Source organism: Salvelinus fontinalis, chromosome 27 (genome assembly GCF_029448725.1).
Source record: "Salvelinus fontinalis isolate EN_2023a chromosome 27, ASM2944872v1, whole genome shotgun sequence".
Taxonomy (NCBI): domain Eukaryota; kingdom Metazoa; phylum Chordata; class Actinopteri; order Salmoniformes; family Salmonidae; genus Salvelinus; species Salvelinus fontinalis.
This window is the reverse complement of record NC_074691.1, coordinates 1626157-1644874: the sequence shown is the minus strand read 5'-3', so window position 1 is coordinate 1644874 and position 18718 is coordinate 1626157. Positions and strand designations below refer to the sequence as shown.

General features: G+C 44.5%; 1 protein-coding gene across 1 annotated transcript in view; it reads right to left on the bottom strand.

The window, feature by feature from the left end:
* LOC129824847 (uncharacterized) overlaps positions 1–18718 on the bottom strand; it is a 67563-nt gene that overhangs the window by 37059 nt on the left and 11786 nt on the right. The window contains exons 3-12 of the mRNA XM_055884351.1: positions 17295–17519; positions 16614–16962; positions 15532–15601; positions 14951–15096; positions 12401–12504; positions 12092–12167; positions 11822–11910; positions 11434–11577; positions 11220–11312; positions 10844–11022 (exon numbers count right to left, since the gene is read on the bottom strand). Of these exons, the coding sequence (XP_055740326.1) occupies positions 10844–11022; positions 11220–11312; positions 11434–11577; positions 11822–11910; positions 12092–12167; positions 12401–12504; positions 14951–15096; positions 15532–15601; positions 16614–16962; positions 17295–17519 (1475 nt within the window). The remainder of the gene's footprint in view (positions 1–10843; positions 11023–11219; positions 11313–11433; positions 11578–11821; positions 11911–12091; positions 12168–12400; positions 12505–14950; positions 15097–15531; positions 15602–16613; positions 16963–17294; positions 17520–18718) is intronic.

Genomic DNA, 18718 nt, shown 5'->3' with positions numbered 1-18718 from the left:
AAGCTGAAAGAAATCATTCTCTACTGCTATTCTGACATTTCACATTCTTAAAATGAAGTGGTGATCCTAACTGACCTAAGAAAGGGAATTTTTACTCTGACTAAATGTCAGGAATTGTGAAAAACTGAGTTTAAATGTATTTGGCTAAGGTGTATGTAAACCTCCGACTTCAACTGTAAATCTACACTCAAGCTGGCCATGTTAGTGCAATGTTGGAAGGTAAACCTTCGCCCCAGTCTGAGGTCCTGAGCACTCTGGAGCAGGTTTTCATCAAGGATCTCTCTGTACTTTCCTCCATTCATCTTATAGTCATTTAAATGTATTTGGCGTATGTAAGGGGTATGTAAACTTCCGACTTCAACTGTATATCCATCTAGAGTTCTCATTTCTCTCTAAATAACACGTTATTTTGCCCAAATAAAGACCGGTAAAGTTATATTTTTTACATCTAACATAATTAATGAGAGGCATAAGTGATTCAATCAATCAACACGTTTCAGATTCATACAATCAACATTTTACAGAGAATAGATTATATTTCTCTGAATTCAATTTGAAGGTTTTGAAAATCAGGTTAAAAATCATGTTTGACTATATTGTTAATTTGCTATGCAAATAACATTTCTAAAATGTGTCTGTAATAGAAGGTTAATCAATGCTTTTCTCTCTTCTACAGTCATTGACAAATGTGTGTATTGGACTCATGTACACCAATAGAAAAATAGTTCCTGGGTACGGTTGAAATAACAGGCTAAACAACATTTCTATAAACATTTCTGTTATTTTTTATTTATTTTTTATTTTATTTCACCTTTATTTAACCAGGTAGGCTAGTTGAGAACAAGTTCTCATTTGCAACTGCGACCTGGCCAAGATAAAGCATAGCAGTGTGAACAGACAACAACACAGAGTTACACATGGAGTAAACAATAGACAAGTCAATAACATGGTAGAAAAAAGAGAATCTATATACAATGTGTGCAAAAGGTATGAGGTAGGCAATAAATCGAATAATTACAATTTAGCAGATTAACACTGGAGTGATCAATCATCAGATGATCATGTGCAAGAAGAGATACTGGTGTGCAAAAGTGCAGAAAAGTAAAATAAATAAAAGCAGTATGGGGGTGAGGTAGGTAAATTGGGTGGGTAGTTTACAGATGGACTATGTACAGCTGCAGCGATCGGTCAGCTGCTCGGATAGCAGATTTTTAAAGTTGTTGAGGGAGATAAAAGTCTCCAACTTCAGAGATTTTTGCAATTCGTTCCAGTCGCAGGCAGCAGAGAACTGGAAGGAAAGGCGTCCAAATGAGGTTTTGGCTTTAGGGATGATCAGTGAGATACACCTGCTGGAGCGCGTGCTACGGGTGGGTGTAGCCATCGTGACCAGTGAACTGAGATAATGCGGCACTTTGCCTAGCATAGCCTTGTAGATGACCTGGAGCCAGTGGGTCTGACGACGAACATGTAGCGAGGGCCAGCCGACTAGGGCATACAGGTCGCAGTGGTGGGTCGTATAAGGTGCTTTAGTAACAAAACGGATGGCACTGTGATAAACTGCATCCAGTTTGCTGAGTAGAGTATTGGAGGCTATTTTGTAGATGACATTGCCGAAGTCGAGGATCGGTAGGATAGTCAGTTTTACTAGGGTAAGTTTGGCGGCGTGAGTGAAGGAGGCTTTGTTCCGGAATAGAAAGCCGACTCTAGATTTGATTTTGGATTGGAGATGTTTGATATGAGTCTGGAAGGAGAGTTTGCAGTCTAGCCAGACACCTAGGTACTTATAGATGTCCACATATTCTAGGTCGGAACCGTCCAGGGTGGTGATGCTAGTCGGGCGTGCGGGTGCAGGCATCGAACGGTTGAAAAGCATGCATTTGGTTTTACTAGCGTTTAAGAGCAGTTGCAGGCCACGGAAGGAGTGTTGTATGGCATTGAAGCTCGTTTGGAGGTTAGATAGCACAGTGTCCAGGGAAGGGCCGGAAGTATACAGAATGGTGTCGTCTGCGTAGAGGTGGATCAGGGAATCGCCCGCAGCAAGAGCAACATCATTGATGTATACAGAGAAAAGAGTCGGCCCGAGAATTGAACCCTGTGGTACCCCCATAGAGACTGCCAGAGGACCGGACAACATCCCCTCCGATTTGACACACTGAACTCTGTCTGCAAAGTAGTTGGTGAACCAGGCAAGGCAGTCATTAGAAAAGCCGAGGCTATTGAGTCTGCCGATAAGAATATGGTGATTGACAAAGTCGAAAGCCTTGGCCAGGTCGATGAAGACGGCTGCACAGTAATGTCTTTTATCGATGCCGGTTATGATATCGTTTAGTACCTTGAGCGTGGCTGAGGTGCACCCGTGACCGGCTCGGAAACCGGATTGCACAGCGGAGAAGGTACGGTGGGATTCGAGATGGTCAGTGATCTGTTTGTTGACTTGGCTTTCGAAGACCTTAGCTAGGCAGGGCAGGATGGATATAGGTCTGTAACAGTTTGGGTCCAGGGTGTCTCCCCCTTTGAAGAGGGGGATGACAGCGGCAGCTTTCCAATCCTTGGGGATCTCAGATGATACGAAGGAGAGGTTGAACAGGCTGGTAATAGGGGGTGCGACAATGGCAGCGGACAGTTTCAGAAATAGGGGGCCCAGATTGTCAAGCCTAGCTGATTTGTATGGGTCCAGGTTTTCCAGCTCTTTCAGAACATCTGCTATCTGGATATGGGTAAAGGAGAAGCTGGGGAGGCTTGGGCGAGTAGCAGCGGGGGGGGCGGGGCTGTTGGCCAAGGTTGGAGTCGCCAGGTGGAAGGCATGGCCAGCCATTGAGAAATGTTTGTTGAAGTTTTCGATTATCACGGACTTATCAGTGGTGACCGTGTTATCTAGCCTCAGTGCAGTGGGCAGCTGGGAGGAGGTGCTCTTGTTTTCCATGGACTTTACAGTATCCCAGAACTTTTTGGAGTTAGAGCTACAGGATGCAAATTTCTGCTTGAAAAAGCTGGCCTTTGCTTTCCTGACTGACTGCGTGTATTGGTTCCTGACTTCCCTGAACAGTTGCATATCACGGGGGCTCTTCGATGCTATTGCAGTTCGCCACAGGATGTTTTTGTGCTGGTCGAGGGCAGTCAGGTCTGGAGTGAACCAAGGGCTATATCTGTTCTTGGTTCTGCATTTTTTGAACGGAGCATGCTTGTCTAATATGGTGAGGAAGTAACTTTTAAAGAATGACCAGGCATCCTCAACTGACGGGATGAGGTCAATATCCTTCCAGGGTACCCGGGCCAGGTCGATTAGAAAGGCCTGCTCACAGAAGTGTTTCAGGGAGCGTTTGACAGTGATGAGGGGTGGTCGTTTGACCGTGGACCCGTGGCGGATACAGGCAATGAGGCAGTGATCGCTGAGATCTTGATTGAAGACAGCAGAGGTGTATTTGGAGGGCAAGTTGGTCAGGATAATGTCTATTAGGGTGCCCATGTTTACGGATTTAGGGTTGTACCTGGTGGGTTCCTTGATGATTTGTGTGAGATTGAGGGCATCAAGCTTAGATTGTAGGACTGCCGGGGTGTTAAGCATATCCCAGTTTAGGTCACCTAACAGAACAAACTCTGAAGCTAGATGGGGAGCGATCAATTCACAGATGGTGTCCAGGGCACAGCTGGGAGCTGAGGGGGGTCGGTAGCAGGCGGCAACAGTGAGAGACTTATTTCTGGAGAGATTAATTTTTAAAATTAGAAGTTCGAACTGTTTGGGCATAGACTTGGAAAGTATGACAGAACTTTGCAGGCTATCTCTGCAGTAGATTGCAACTCCTCCCCCTTTGGCAGTTCTATCTTGACGGAAAGTGTTATAGTTGGGTATGGAAATCTCAGAGTTTTTGGTGGCCTTCCTAAGCCAGGATTCAGACACGGCAAGGACATCAGGGTTGGCAGAGTGTGCTAAAGCGGTGAGTAAGGCAAACTTGGGGAGGAGGCTTCTGATGTTGACATGCATGAGGCCAAGGCTTTTTCGATCACAGAAGTCAACAAATGAGGGTGACTGGGGACATGCAGGGCCTGGGTTTACCTCCACATCACCCGAGGAACAGAGGAGTAGTAGAATGAGGGTGCGGCTAAAGGCTATCAAAACTGGTCGCCTAGAGCGTTGGGGACAAGGAATAAAAGGAGCAGATTTATGGGCGTGGTAGAATAGATTCTGGGCATAATGTGCAGACCAGGGTATGGTGGGGCACGGGTACAGCGGAGGCAAGCCCAGGCACTGGGTGATAAGAGAGGTTGTATCTCTGGACATGCTGGTCTCAATGGGTGAGGTCACCGCATGTGTGGGGGGTGGGACAAAGGAGGTATCAGAGGTACGGAGAGTGGAACTACGGGGTCCATTGCAAACCAAAACAATGATAACTAGCCTGAACAACAGTATGTAAGGCATATTGATATTAGAGAGAGACATACAATAAGGCATAAAGTGATTGCAGGTCATGATTGGGAGAGCTAGCTAAAACAGCAGGTGAAATAACAGCAGCTAGTCAGCTAACACAGCAACAGAAGGTAAAAATGGCGACGACTGGGCAGAGAGGGTCGGATTAACTACACACAGATCCTGAGTTAAGGCACAGAGCCGACAGATAAAACACAAATAAACAGAATGGAGTACCGTGAATTAATGGACAGTCAAGCAGGCATCAGCTATGTAGCCAAGTGATCATAGTGTCCAGGGGCAGCCGTAGATGGAGTAGTGAGGCCTCAACTAAGCTAGCACGCGTTTAAAGTTAGTAGCCCGGGGGGGGTGGTCTGCTCAGACGGAGGGGGTCTGCTCAGACGGAGGCCGGTTGAGGGCACCGGTTGAGGGCACGTCTGCAAACCAGACGTGGTCGTGTCGACAGAGAATCCAAGCCGGATAGCGATGGCGAAAGAGAGGTTGTGAATTGTAGAATTGTGTTTGCTAACTGGTGCTAGCTTCCTAGCTGCGCTAGCTGCAAGATAAGCTAGCAGTTAGCAGACCGGGGCAGGCAAGTTAGCCTTTGGGGGACGTCTGTTTTTGCCTCTTCGTGCGGTGACGTCGATAGACCAGTCGTGGAATTAGTAGGGTTCCAGGTAGCTCTAGGTAGCTAACAGGCCTAGTAGGTTAGCAGAATGGGCCTTCAGCGGGCGTCACGCCTGAGGGGCCTGTTGGAGTCCCCGGGCAGATTATGTCGGTATTCCAGTCGTAGAGGATAGGCGGGGTTCCGTGCTCCGTACCGGCAGTAAATGGGTCCGGGTCTTGTAGCCCAGGAGTGGGCTTCAGTGGTAGCACAGGAGCCCTAGCCAATTGGCTTCAGGCTAATTGGTGCCTGCTCCGGTGCCTGCTCCGGGATGGAAACGCTAGCCAGGAGTGGTCACCCGGGATTGTGGTTAGCTAGTTGCGAAGATCCAGATGAAAATGTTCAGAGTTTGCGGTAGGAATCCGGGGATATGGAGAGAAATAGGTCCGTTATGCTCTGGTTTTAGTCACGTTGTTCGAACTAGCGAGAGCTTTCCGAGCTAAAGGTTAGCTGATGACCGCTAGCAATGGTTTGCTAACTGATAGCTGGTAGGCAGTTAGCTGGCTATCTTCAGTAGATGGATTCCAGATCAGAAGTAAATAGAAATACTTTAGAAAAAAGCAGATCCACGCCACATTGGGTGAGGCGGGTTGCAGGAGAGTATTTAGAAGTTGAGGTTTAAGAAAGTATTTTTAAAAGATATGCGAAGAAAAAGATGTAAAAAGATATATACAAGGGACACGGGACACGACAGGACAAAGACGTCTACACTGCTACGCCGTCTTGGATGTGTCAGGTCAAGTCACTTGACATTTACTACCATTATGCTATTTATTGATTTGTCTTAGTATTTGTATCATTTTGTGTAGTATATTGTGGTATTCATAATAGAGCATATGTATTGAAACCCAAGGGAATGCTCTTGAATTGTAAATTGTAGGGATTATTGCCCCTCCCTGAAACAGGGAGTTACCTACCTGAATTTTCCAATAAGAAACTCGTTCATTGCAAACATTTTCTGTTGCAAAACATTTTTGCTACAGAGTGTACTAATTAATACACCTTGTTGTATGTGAGAAAATTATACAAAGCTTAGATAAGACCTCTTCAGGGAATGACAGAAACATCGTTTCTGAATAGATTTTTAATCAACTTTTTCAATTCAACGGCAGTTGACATTATTGATTATTTAAAAGTTGGCAACATTATTTGCAATGCAGTATTTTCAATATATAAACTTTTTATAAAATATTTTTTTTTACACAAGACACATTACTACGATAGTCCAGAGAGGGCATCATGAATTAAATGTTTTTTTTCCCCTCATTATGTCGAGATCACAACTTATTTATCTCATGATCACATAACAAAAGTTGTTTTGTCGAGATCAAGAGATATTCAAAAGTACCATGCGTCATCCATTGATTTGTTCAGATGCATGATAACCACTTCATCAAGGAGCCCTCTGGCTGCGTTGATCGCAATACTGGGCTTCTAAGCCCTGAACGATGCCTGACAGGCAGCTGTGTCTCCAAGGCTACGTGCCGCCCCTAAGACCACAACCAATCGCATGCAAGGGACAACGCAGCTAACTTGGCTAGTCTTGTGAGCTAGTTATCAAACTGATAATAAGCTCCAAACACAAATGAATGCATGATGTTAGCATGAAATGTACTATCCCTTACCATAGCAATTTTAAAAAACGTGCTGAATCCACTGTGGACTCTGCAGCCTCAGCCATACTGTCAAGCTATCATCAATAAGTCCACTCCTATTTATGGAGTTTATCTCGTGATCTCAACCAAACAACTTTTGTTATGTCATGATCCTGGGAAAATTAGCTTGTGATCTCGACAAAGCAACTTGTTATGTTGTGATCATGAGATAGATAAATAAGTTGTGACGGACATAATGAGGGAATTATCTTTTCATTAATATGTCCTCTGGACTTTCGTACATTACATTTGAAAGGTCCCTTACTTTGTATTATAAATGTGCAATTCAACCTTAGAGTTTGATGACAATTCTTTAAAAAATTCTCCACGATATTTACCTTAAAAGCAAAGCAGAATTCATAAAAAGGTAATATCTACATTATCCCCAATTTTTGAAAACAGACCGATATTATAAAAGTGAAAAGTCTCTTTGATCATGATTTAGTAAGGCAAAACAGGTATCCACTGAGTATAGCTAGTTTGTCATAAACATCCACTGCAGTACAAACTATTAAAAACAACCAAAAGCCTAAATAGCACACACAATGAAACAGCCATATTGCTATTCCAATACAGATATTCAATTAAATAAGGGATATAAAAAGAAGAGACATTGGCAAAAGCAATAGAATACAATGTATAAGTGCATTTACAAAAATATATTTCCTTGTGAAAAGTAAAGATGTGGAGTGCGAAAAGCGATTAACCGGAAGACTGACGTTGTGGCACTGGGATCTGAGACAAAGTGGATGTTCCAGGTATTCTTTTTTTGCAGTCACGTTGAGCATGTCAGAATATTGTTATATCATATGAATATGTGGTTCCTAGATGTTTAACAGTTCCCCAGGTGTTCCAAGATCTGATAATCTACAGATACATGAACGACCTGGAACGCCACCATACTCAATCTCATGGTTTTAGGTAAAGTTTCTTTAAACTGTGTTTTTATAGGAGTGGGATCTCTCTTTCCTTCCCTCTTTCTCTGCATCACGCCCAAGTCCCCCCCCCCCACCACTCTTTTGTCCCCTTCTCTCTCTCTTTCAGTGCCAATCCATGTCCTCTTCATCTTCTGCCTCTGAAGGCACATCCTCATCACTGACCTCATACTGTTCTCCCGCTTCATTACAACAACCATTCACATTCTGCATAGCCTCTGCTGCCTCCTTGGCCCGTGCCTCGGCTGCTGCCGCCGCCAGGGTCGCCCGCTCCTCCTCCTCTTTGAGTTTGAGCGCGGCGTCCTTCTTCTCCCGCTCAGAGTGGCTCTTCATGTGGGCGCTGCGGCTCTTAACCTTGTAGAACACCCTGGAGGTCAAAGGTCAGACACATTAACAATATAACCCAGAGCGCTATATACACTATATACACAAAAGTATGTGGACACCTCCTTCAAATGAGTGGACTCTGCTATTTCAGCCACACCCAGTGCTGACAGGTGTATAGAATCGAGCACACAGCCATGGAACCTACATAGACAAACATTGTCAGTAGAATGGCCTTACTGAAGAGCTCAGTGACTTTCAACGTGGCACCGTTCCAACAAGTCTGGTTGTCAAATTTCTGCACTGCTAGAGCTGCCCCGGTCAACTGTAAATGCTGTTAATGTGAGGTGGAAACGTCTAGGAGCAACAAAGGCTTAGCAGCAAAGTGGTAGGCCACACAAGCCCACAGAACAGGACCACCGAGTGCTTAAGTGCGTAAAAATCTATCGAGTTCCCAACTGCCTCTGGAAGCAAGGTTAGCACAAGAACTGTTCATCGGGAGCTTCATTAAATGGGTTTCCATGGCCGAGCAACCGCACACAAGCCTAAGATCACCATGCGCAATGCCAAGTGTCGGCTGAGGTGGTGTAAAGCTTGCCGCCATTGGACTCTGGAGCAGTGGAAATGTGTTTTCTGGAGCGATGAATCACGCTTCACCATCTGGCAGTCCAATGGACAAATCTTTGTTTGGCGGAAGCCAGGAGACTGCTACTTGCCCCAATGCATAGTGCCAACTGTAAAGTTTGGTGGAGGAGGAATAATAGTCTGGGGCTGTTTTTCATGGTTCGGGCTAGGCCTTTTAGTTCCAGTGAAGGGAAATCTTAATTACAGCGCTGTAGACGATTCTAGACGATTCTAGACGATTCGGTGCTTCCAACTTTGCAGCAAAAGTTTGGGAAGGCCCTTTCCTGTTTCAGCATGACAATCCCCCGGGGCACAGAGTGAGGTCCATACAGAAATGGTTTGTTGAGATCGGTGTGGAAGAACTTGAATGGCCTGAACAGAGCCCTGACCTCAACCCCATTGAACATCTTTGGGATGAATTGGAACACTGCGAGCCAAGCCTAATTGCCAAACATCAGTGCACGACCTCACTAATGCTCGTGGCTGATAGGAAACACGTCCCCGCAGCAATGTTCCAACATCTAGTGGAAAGCCTTCCCAGATGAGTGGATGCTGTTATAGCAGCAAAGGGTGGACCAACTCCATATTAATACCCAGGATTTTGTAATGAGATGTTCGACGAGCAGGTGCCCACATATTTTGGTATTGTAGTGTATATAAAGAGAATTATATGGCTCGGATAGAACCTAGTCACAAGTGGTGTACCAGGTCATCGCGCTGTGCATCTCAGAAGATTGCTATACCATATCAATATGGTTACAGAGACGTAAAATTATTCTCCAGGTGTTGTAATAGGGATGGGGATTTGAAATGATTTCACTATTCAAATAATATCATGACACTTTGGATATCCAGAAAGTCGAAATACATGTTAAATTTCAAATGTTTTACTTCAAATGGAGACTTGCTAACACGACTCGACAGAAAGACAGTGAGCGCAGGTGCCGAGAGTGCTGCAGCACCCCCTTAAATAACAAACAAATAAATAAATAATAATAATTCAGAATATAAAACATAAATAATTGAAAAAAATGTATTAGTCCTGTATTTGCGGCTATTGACAAAAGTAGTGCACCTTGCCTTTACTAGTCCTGTATTAGCGCAGTGGTTCCTAAACTCGGACCCGGGTCCCTCCCCTGGGTGCACGTTTTGGTTTTTGCCCTAGCACGACACAGCGGATTCAAATAATCAAATGCTTGATGATGAGTTGTTTATTTGAATCAGCTGTGTGGTTCTAAGGCAAAAAAAATCTAATGTGCACCGACAGGTAGACTGTTGTTTCATATGAATGGAGTTGTTGAAGACAAGTATGGGGAGTGGAAGATATTTTTTGTTGCTAGTGCTACAGACTGCTATATCGGTCCGCTAATACAGGGTTTGTATTAGAGACAGTGCGCTGTACCCCCTGTATTAGCGGACCGATATAGCCGTTTGTAGCGCTATCAAAAAAAGATCTGCCACTCCCTTTACTTGTCTACAACAACTCCATTCATATGAAACAACAGCCTACCTGGTGGTTGATCATTGTAGCCTACTCCTTCTCATTTAGCCAACTTATTTCTGTCATTTTAATTACATTTGGCATGGATTAGAAATCACCCACTTCACTTGCTACACATGCCGCTTCGATTGACCGACGACAACAAGCTACACATGTGAAACGTGTGCAGGCTCCCAGAGTGTCTTATGGGGTTGCACTCATAAAACTGTCATAAAACGATTGTTTTATGACAATTTCAAAGGTGATGGTCTGTCCTTGTAGGCTATGTGGCAATGTCACATAGATAATTGTATTTCATTTGAGACAAAGCCTTTTCATTGTTAAAATGTGCCTATATTTTCTGGTCTCAAATGGATCCTCTCCAAAGTACTCAAATATTAACGTCTCTTTGGCTAGTCAAATATTCCAATAACCGTGCATATCCCTATGTTGTAAAATCGGATTATCCGTGCAACGCAACTGCAACAAATAGCACCAATCGATTTTGTCTCCATTGTCATCCCACCAGTCTGGGATGTTTCCAGTGAACACTGGTCTCTAAGAGAGATGCCTGGTTTATAATACGCTTGGTCAATCCATTTCTTTCACCCTGTTTTTCTTTCACTATAAAAACTGTTAGGTGGAAACTGTTAATAGTGGTAGGATTGCATGGTGGAGTGTGTGTGTGTATCGGTTTGCAGACACAATACATAGAAAAAGACTCTTACATAGACAGACACACACAAACACACTGACCTACTACACTTCTTGCAGGGGAACACTCCCTCTGGGTCGCCCGGGGGCTTTGGGGGCGCTCTGCTCTTCTTCCCTGCAGACTCGGGACGAGGATTTCGGAGTGCAAAGGGAGGGGTTGGATGGTGAGGCCCCACCTTTTGTACAGTATTCTGGTCCTTGTGTCCTAGCACTGCTCCTGTCTTGTGGGCCAAACATTACATTTCATTGTGTTAGTCTGTCATACAAGTGTTGTATTGCACTGCTTGTGGATCATTGGTCAAAGAACATATAGACATAGGATATACCCAGTATGGGGTGGATATAAACATGATACAAAGTGGTTGAATAGTTTAACAAACACTTTTAAATGTAATTTCAAGTGAAAATGAGCACTTACATTGTCGTGAGCCTGTAGTGTCTGGTTAACCCTCAACTGGCTGCCATCTTTACCCCGTTCACATGACCCTTCCCACTTCCTGTTGTCTTCTCTCTGAGTTGGCATATAACACAATAAATGTTCATCTTAATGAAAGTAATGTAAAAAATTAAAAAGTTTAAGTAATCATTAACTACTTGTTTTATTATATTTGTTTTCATTAACTAAGCCCTACTTTGACATCCAATACTGCCTCTGTGTGTTTCGCCGCTGGTGACTCTGAAGGTCCGTAGGTAAGGGTTCCACTGCGACCGATCTTCACCCGTTTCTTATACGTGTAGTAGAACTCCACACACTGTGCCACTGTCTTAGTCCGCACCTGTATATGGAGCGACAAAACACACGTACGCAGACACACACACACAGACAAAGGTATTCATTATACTCTTCCTCTCCCCTCATTCCCGTACACACATAGAAATATAGACACAGACACCGTTATTAAAAAGTTATTCACTTCTAAATGGTACTCCCACTGTTTGCCCAGGTAGTGATAATATGCTGATTCATGCCATGTGGTGAAAGTGTCATGGCCGACATGGCCTGATTAGAATTGGGCGTACCAATTTCTGCACCATGAAGAAGTCCTTCCTGTAGGCAGAGATGCCTTTGTTGAAGTAGCGCTTCTCTGAGGGAGTCCAACTGTCTGATCCTGGGAGGGAAATTATTCACCATACTGTCAATGAGTCACGCGGTGTGTGTGTGTGTGTGTGTGTGTGTGGGGGGGGGGGGGTTGTGAGTGAATGAATTCCATCACTCCCCTGCCCCTTCTCCCCTTTAACAAGCACACACTTTAGAAGGAAGCACATGAGGAAACAAGACAACGTCCCCACCTGAGTAGTGATAGTCTGCCAGGTGATGGCCTTTAGAGAAAATGGGCTCCTTGAGCAGCAGGAATGCCAGGGCCTCCTGGGGAGCACAACACAATTCATCACCAGGGTGTTTCCCAAATGGCACCCTATTCCCTATATAGCACACTACATTTGACCAGGGGCCACAGAAATGTACTATCAAGTGAATAAGGTGCCATTTGCGACACAGCCCGGGATAAACTTGCCACAATGGATCATTCTGAAAGCGTAGGGGAGGCAGCGTCATTGTAAACTTCTCGGTTATATCAATGGATGAGTCACTGTACTCACAAGGACATTGCCCCCGCACTCATGCAGACAGTGAAGGGCCAACTCTTGATTGGTGCCTCCGCCATACAGAGCGCATGAGCAGGCCAGGCTCATCAGGTCATCCACTAGGGGGGAGAGTGAGGCAGTTTTGAGAGAGGAAGGCAGGGAGGAAGAGGTGCAGGGAGAGAGAAAGTGAGTAGGGGTGGAGAAGATAGACAGATACAAAAAAATTTGACAGAAAGCTCAAATGTGCATACTTTAAGTTTCATACAAAAAACACTACAGAGCCATACCAAGCTGAGCCGAGCTAAGCAGTGCTGGCCTGATTATGCATTCAACATAGTTTCTAGAACCATGCTGAAAAAATGGAAATAAAATAGCTGTAGTGCTAGCACAGTACGGTTCGGGTTGGCCCTATAGTGTGAAAACACATTTAGATGGCTATAACGTTTGAGGAAGGGACAGCAGTTTAGGCTTGGGCAGTATACCGTATACCGGAGTATTTGGAAATAGCGTCGGGATGGTTCTTCAATACCGTTGAAACTATTTATTCGGAAAGTATTTAGACCCCTTGACTTTTTCCACATTGTTACGTTACAGCCTTATTCTACAATGTATGAAACAAAAAAAATCCTCATCGATCTACACACAATATCCCATAAAGCAAAGCGAAAAACAGTTTAAAAAAAAACTGATATACCTTATTTACATAAGTATTCAGACACTTGCTATGAGACTCGAAATTGAGCTCAGGGTCATCCTGTTTCTATTGATCATTCTTGAAATGTTTCTACAACTTGGAGTCCACCTTTGTTAAATTTAAATTGATTGGACATGATTTGGAAAGGCACACACCTGTCTATATAAAATCCCACAGTTGGCAGTGCATGTCAGAGCGAAAACCAAGCCATGCGGTCAAAGGAATTGTCCGTAGAGCTCCGAAACAGGATTGTGTCAACACACAGATCTGCAAAAAATGTCTGAAACATTGAAGGTCACCAAGAACACAGTAGCCTCCATCATTCTTAAAAATGGAAGAAGTTTTGAACCACCAAGAATCTTCCTAGAGCTGGCCGCCTGGCCAAACTGAGCAATCGGGGGAGAAGAGTTCCTCTGTGGAAATGGGAGAACCTTCCAGAAGGACAACCATCTCTGCAGCACTTCACCAATCAGGCCTTTATGGTAGAGTGGCCAGACAGAAGCCACTCCTCAGTAAAAGGCACATGACAGCCTGCTTGGAGTTTGCCAAAAGGCACCTGAAGGACTCAGACTATGAGAAACAAAATGCTGTGGTCTGATGAAACCAATATTGAAAACTTTGGCCTGAATGCCAAGTATGCCAAGCACAAGACAAAGCAGGAGTGGCTGTGGCACAAGTCTCTGAATGTCTTTGAGTGGTCCAGCCAGAGCCCAGACTTGAACCCGATCGAACATCTCTAGAGAGACCTGAAAATAGCTGTGCAGAGACGATCCCCATCCAACCTGACAGAGCTTGATAGGATCTGCAGAGAAGAATGGGAGAAACTCCCCAAATACAGGTGTGCCAAGCTTGTAGCGTCATACCCAAGACTCAAGGCTTTAAATCGCTGCCAAAGGTGATTCAACAAAGTACTGAGTAAAGGGTCTGAATACTTACGTAAATGTGATATTTCAGTTTAATTTATTTTATACATTTGCAAAAATTTCTAAAAAACATTTTTTTGCTGTCATTATGGGGTATTGTATGTGGATTGATGAGGGAAAAAACTATTTAATCCATTTTAGAATAAGGCTGTAACGTAACAAAATGTGGAAAAAGTCAAGGGATCTGAATACACTATCTGTATATTTGTAGCTACTTTAAGTAAATAGCTGCAGTCAACTACGTTAGGAGATAAAGCGATCACGTTCTTCATTTCACCTGTCACATTATTTTTCATTATGAAGCTTACTGGTCGTCCCCAGTCACATGGTGTTTGTTTACAACCACAAAACATTGAGAGACCGTTGCCTTGTAAGTCGCTCACTGTTGTGCAGCGCGTACCAGGTGATCTAGTTATAGTATGGAATTCACAACTAAATATTTGCCAGATATCTTATAACTATTAAGTTAACTGTCTAAAATGTGTTAAATGCTCTGCAGTTGTACATTTGGTATGCTAATTTAGTAGCTAGTTATCTAGCTAAGTAGTTAGTTTCTTGCAAAATCAAGCTTATTTTGGTAACAGCAGAGAATCCCCTCCTGGATCAAGAGCCTTGCTGTCTAATATGTATTTTGTGCGTGCAGCAAACTGTGAGTAGCATTTTTGAGTTACTTGTATAACTTTATGACCTGGGATGTCTGCCCTACAAATAGTTTGTCAGAGACTGTATAAAATGTTTGCAATGCACTCGTTAGCATTTAGCTAGCATTCACTATGGGTATTTACATGTACTTGTTAGCATTGCTAACCTTCGGATTACAGAGGCCCAGTAGGGTTTGAAAAAAGCGGCCCTTGTGTTCAGTGCTGATATTACCAAATGTCCTGTCATGGCACAAGGTCGATAGGAAGGCATGCCAATCAGGATACCGCCCTAGCCTAGTATAGTTACCAGTCTCCTGCACTGCGTGGCGTAGCTGGGATTCCTTCATGGGGAGCCAGACCAGGTCAGCCTTGTGCTGGTCCCACTGGGTCAGCGAGCAGTCTCGCTGCAGCTCTGGCACCTCTGCCTGGTACTGCAGACCAATGTTAATACGCCTGGAGGGAGGGGGGAGAGGGAGAAAAAGGGAGAGGTTGGGAGAGGGTGGAGGGGCGGAAAGAGAGAGAGACAAAAGGGAGAGGGAGAGAGTGGAGGGTGGAGCGAGAGAGAAATATTAGGAAATCAGCAGCCATTGTGGCCATACCAGTCTGAAGTTCTGCTGTAGGCTCTCTCCATGAGGACCATGCTGTGTGGATAGATATTGTAGATACATAGGTAGATTTGAAGATAAGTGTCCCCTGAAGCCACAAATCAAGGGCTGGTGCCACCAACTGAAAAAGTGAACATTTTATAGTCTCGAGCCATGGATGGGCCATAAAACATTATAAGAGGGTCATACATGCTTAGGACAAGTCTTTCAATGCATTATAAGTGCATCATAATGCATTATACCTGCAGGCTTTGAGTAAAGTGTCACAGAGGTTTGTACTCACGGGTCAAAGCTGACAGGTGTGGCGTCGGTGATCAAAGGGAGGACCAGGGGTGTGATGTCTGTAGAGCTGGCTGTAGAACACACAAGGAAGGCAGGGCTTTTAGGGCACTACTATCTGGACCAAAACAGAGAGGCAGACATGGGTCTATTTCACCCCTGGAGGACTATGGGTCTGCCACCCAAATGGCACTTTTTGCCAGGGTCCATAGGACTGGTCAAAAGTAGTGCACTATACTGGGAATAGGGTATTATTTGTGACAGCCTAAACTTTATTAAGGGAGATTTCTCTATTGAAAGTGCTTTGTTAGTCTAGGACTTGGGTTAACTACTCTGTGTCCAGGAAACCAGCCCTAAGAGTAGTGGACTATTGACCGAAAAATACATTGTGTCAAGAACGCATGCAGTGCACAGGAAAAGAAAGGGACAAATACAAAAATGCAAGAACGACAGAAGTATGGGTCATCTAGAGAAGAAACACTAACAAAAATGACAGGGCTGGCTGCAAAGTCTAGACAGACGTACAAAAAAACAAGGTGGAGAGTAAAAAGGAAGAGAAAGCAGTGGTGGAAAAAGTAAAACTTAAAAATACCTTAGTAAAAATACCTTAAAAGAAAATGACTAAAGTTCAATTGAAAGTCACTCAGTAATATACTACTTGAGTAAAAGGCTAAACGTATTTGGTTTTAATATATACTTAAGTCGATTTTCTTGTTTTTTAAATTTACGGATAGCCAGGGTCACACTTCAACAAATGAAACGTTTGTTTAGTGAGTCCGCCAGATCAGAGGCAGTAGGGATAACCAGGGATGTTCTCTTGATAAGTGCATGAATTGGACAATTCAAAATGGAACGAGTACTTTTGGGTGTCAGGGGAAAATGTATGGAGTAAAAAATACAATATTTTCTTTAGAAATGTAACGAAGTCAAAGTACAAATACCCCAAAAAACTACTTAAGTACTTTTCACCACAGAGAGAGACAGAAGTGCAAGACTAGGCAGACAAGTGATTGAGTGAAAAGCAGCGAGAGAGAGAGAGAGACAGGAATACAGAGACACTCCTCGAGGCTCCATGATAACACTTACTGGAATGCAGCAGGCTGCGCGAGTTTGACTTGGGTGTAATGGGCGGTGGTTGCAGGGTTTGGTTGCTGGTGGTGATGGAGGACAGGAAGGTGGAGAAGTAGAGCCCTGAGCCCCCGCGCACCGGTGACAGGATGGGAGGCGGGGTGTAGGGCGGCATTGTGAAGGGGTGGTCGGGCAAGCGGATGGGTGAGCGTAGGTGGCTCTGGTAGGGAGTGATGGCGGAGTAGACCGAGGGAACGATGAACGTGGTCGGTTTGGGCGGAGGGATGAAGAGCGGCTCAGGACGAGGACGCTGTTTGTGCTTGGCCAATTTCCCATCATTCTCCTGCCCCGCGTTGCTCTCCTCGTCCTGTTTTGGTGAGACGATTGTGAGGATGGCATTTGTTTTCTTTCAAATAATTTAGCTGCAATTCATTGAGCTTGTCTGGCTGGTGCAATGTAAACAAGGGAATAGTCCCAAAAGTGCAACCCCAGCCATCTTGTACTTCAGGCAAGTAAAATCAAACACTCAACTTATTTGAAAGAAAACAAACACTATGTGACCGTGTTCATTAGGCACCAAACGGAAGAATATGGACTGAAACAATGAGAACTTGTCCTACAAGAAACACTGAAACGGTGCAAAAGTTTTTACTACGATGTGCCCTAATTTACACAACCCAGGTCTGCAACAGGACCTACCTGGCTGAAGCTTTCCGACAAGGAGTTCCTCAGGGAACGGCGCCGGGCCACAATGACAGAGGGCTTGTGTTTGGGCTGGGGCAGGAGCAGGGGGTGCTGACTCGGGAGGCGCCCGTAAAGCCAGGTGCCCGGAGGGGCTGTCTGACCCTGACGCACTGGCACCGACACGGGTATAACCAAGGGCACCATGCCAGCCTGTCTGCCTGTAGGACCCTCCTGCAGCTGCTGGGGAAAGAGAGAGGGGGGGAAACAGAAGGGAATAACATATGAGGTGAGGGAGATAAAAATGGGAGTGCATTAGTAAACTTAACATTCTACATGGAGCAATTGTTTTTGTCAGACCATAAGTATGCATGTCTCACACACAGAGCAATTTATGAACATTGCTTAGAGGCAGTCTTCAGTGTTGCAAGATCCGGTACCACAGACTTGAGAATACACTGCACATGTGGTATGAACAAACAGTTACTTATAGGTAGCACATGGTTACTGTCAGCTTACAAAACTTACTGAAAATTCATTAGAAAACCCATTCATGCCAGGACAGAAAATAAAATGTGAAATCAAGTTCAAATGACTCCAGTAAATGTGTCAACCTCAATTCTGCACTGTTTTCCATTCAACTCCACTCCACATGGCCAACTCAGCAGTCTTCTGGCTGGGCTTGTGATTTAGAAATAGAAACAAGGATTGTGAATATTAGTAGTAGGACTGTTTTATTAAGGCAACTGGTTGGGCAGAGAGTGTGGAGGAGTGCGAGGTTGCAGGTCTGGCTGTGGCTCCAGGCTGCATCCGTGGCCCCTCCCTGGCTCAGCTGAATGGCTGGGTAGGGATAGCCCTGAGGAATGTGGAGGTGTGTAGACATGCAGCTGCTTCAACAGTCTGCACACAGCCTCTCTTTCACGCACACACGGCTCCCTGTGGGCTGAAGTGCAGGAAGGTTTAAAACAGAATGACAACAACCAGAGCAATGTGTTTTATCACTTGGTGAGTGGATTTGTCAGCATGTTTTGCCTTTAAAAAACAAGAGGTGAAAAAAAATGCAGCTGCTTCAGTGGGTGTGCCCTAGGGAAACGTAAACATCAAATTCCGGACAGCAAGGCTAGGGATCGCTCTCTTTTCTCACAGCAGTATAATCAGTGTCGAATTGTGACTATAGGACCTTGGCCTTCAGAGGGACCAAAAATCCACCAATGTGGTGTATCAAACAAAACAAAAATAACAGAAAACATAGCATCACTTAATGCGCCCGACATATCTTCTGTAGTCAAACCATTGTAGTTCTAGTGAAGAAAGAGCAATGCTTTTTGATGACATTATGAATGAATGAAACAGGCCTGGCTGCGCTTCGGGCTGCCACACACACACACACACACACACACACTAAGAGTCAGAACCGGCATGGACACATGTGACACACAGCA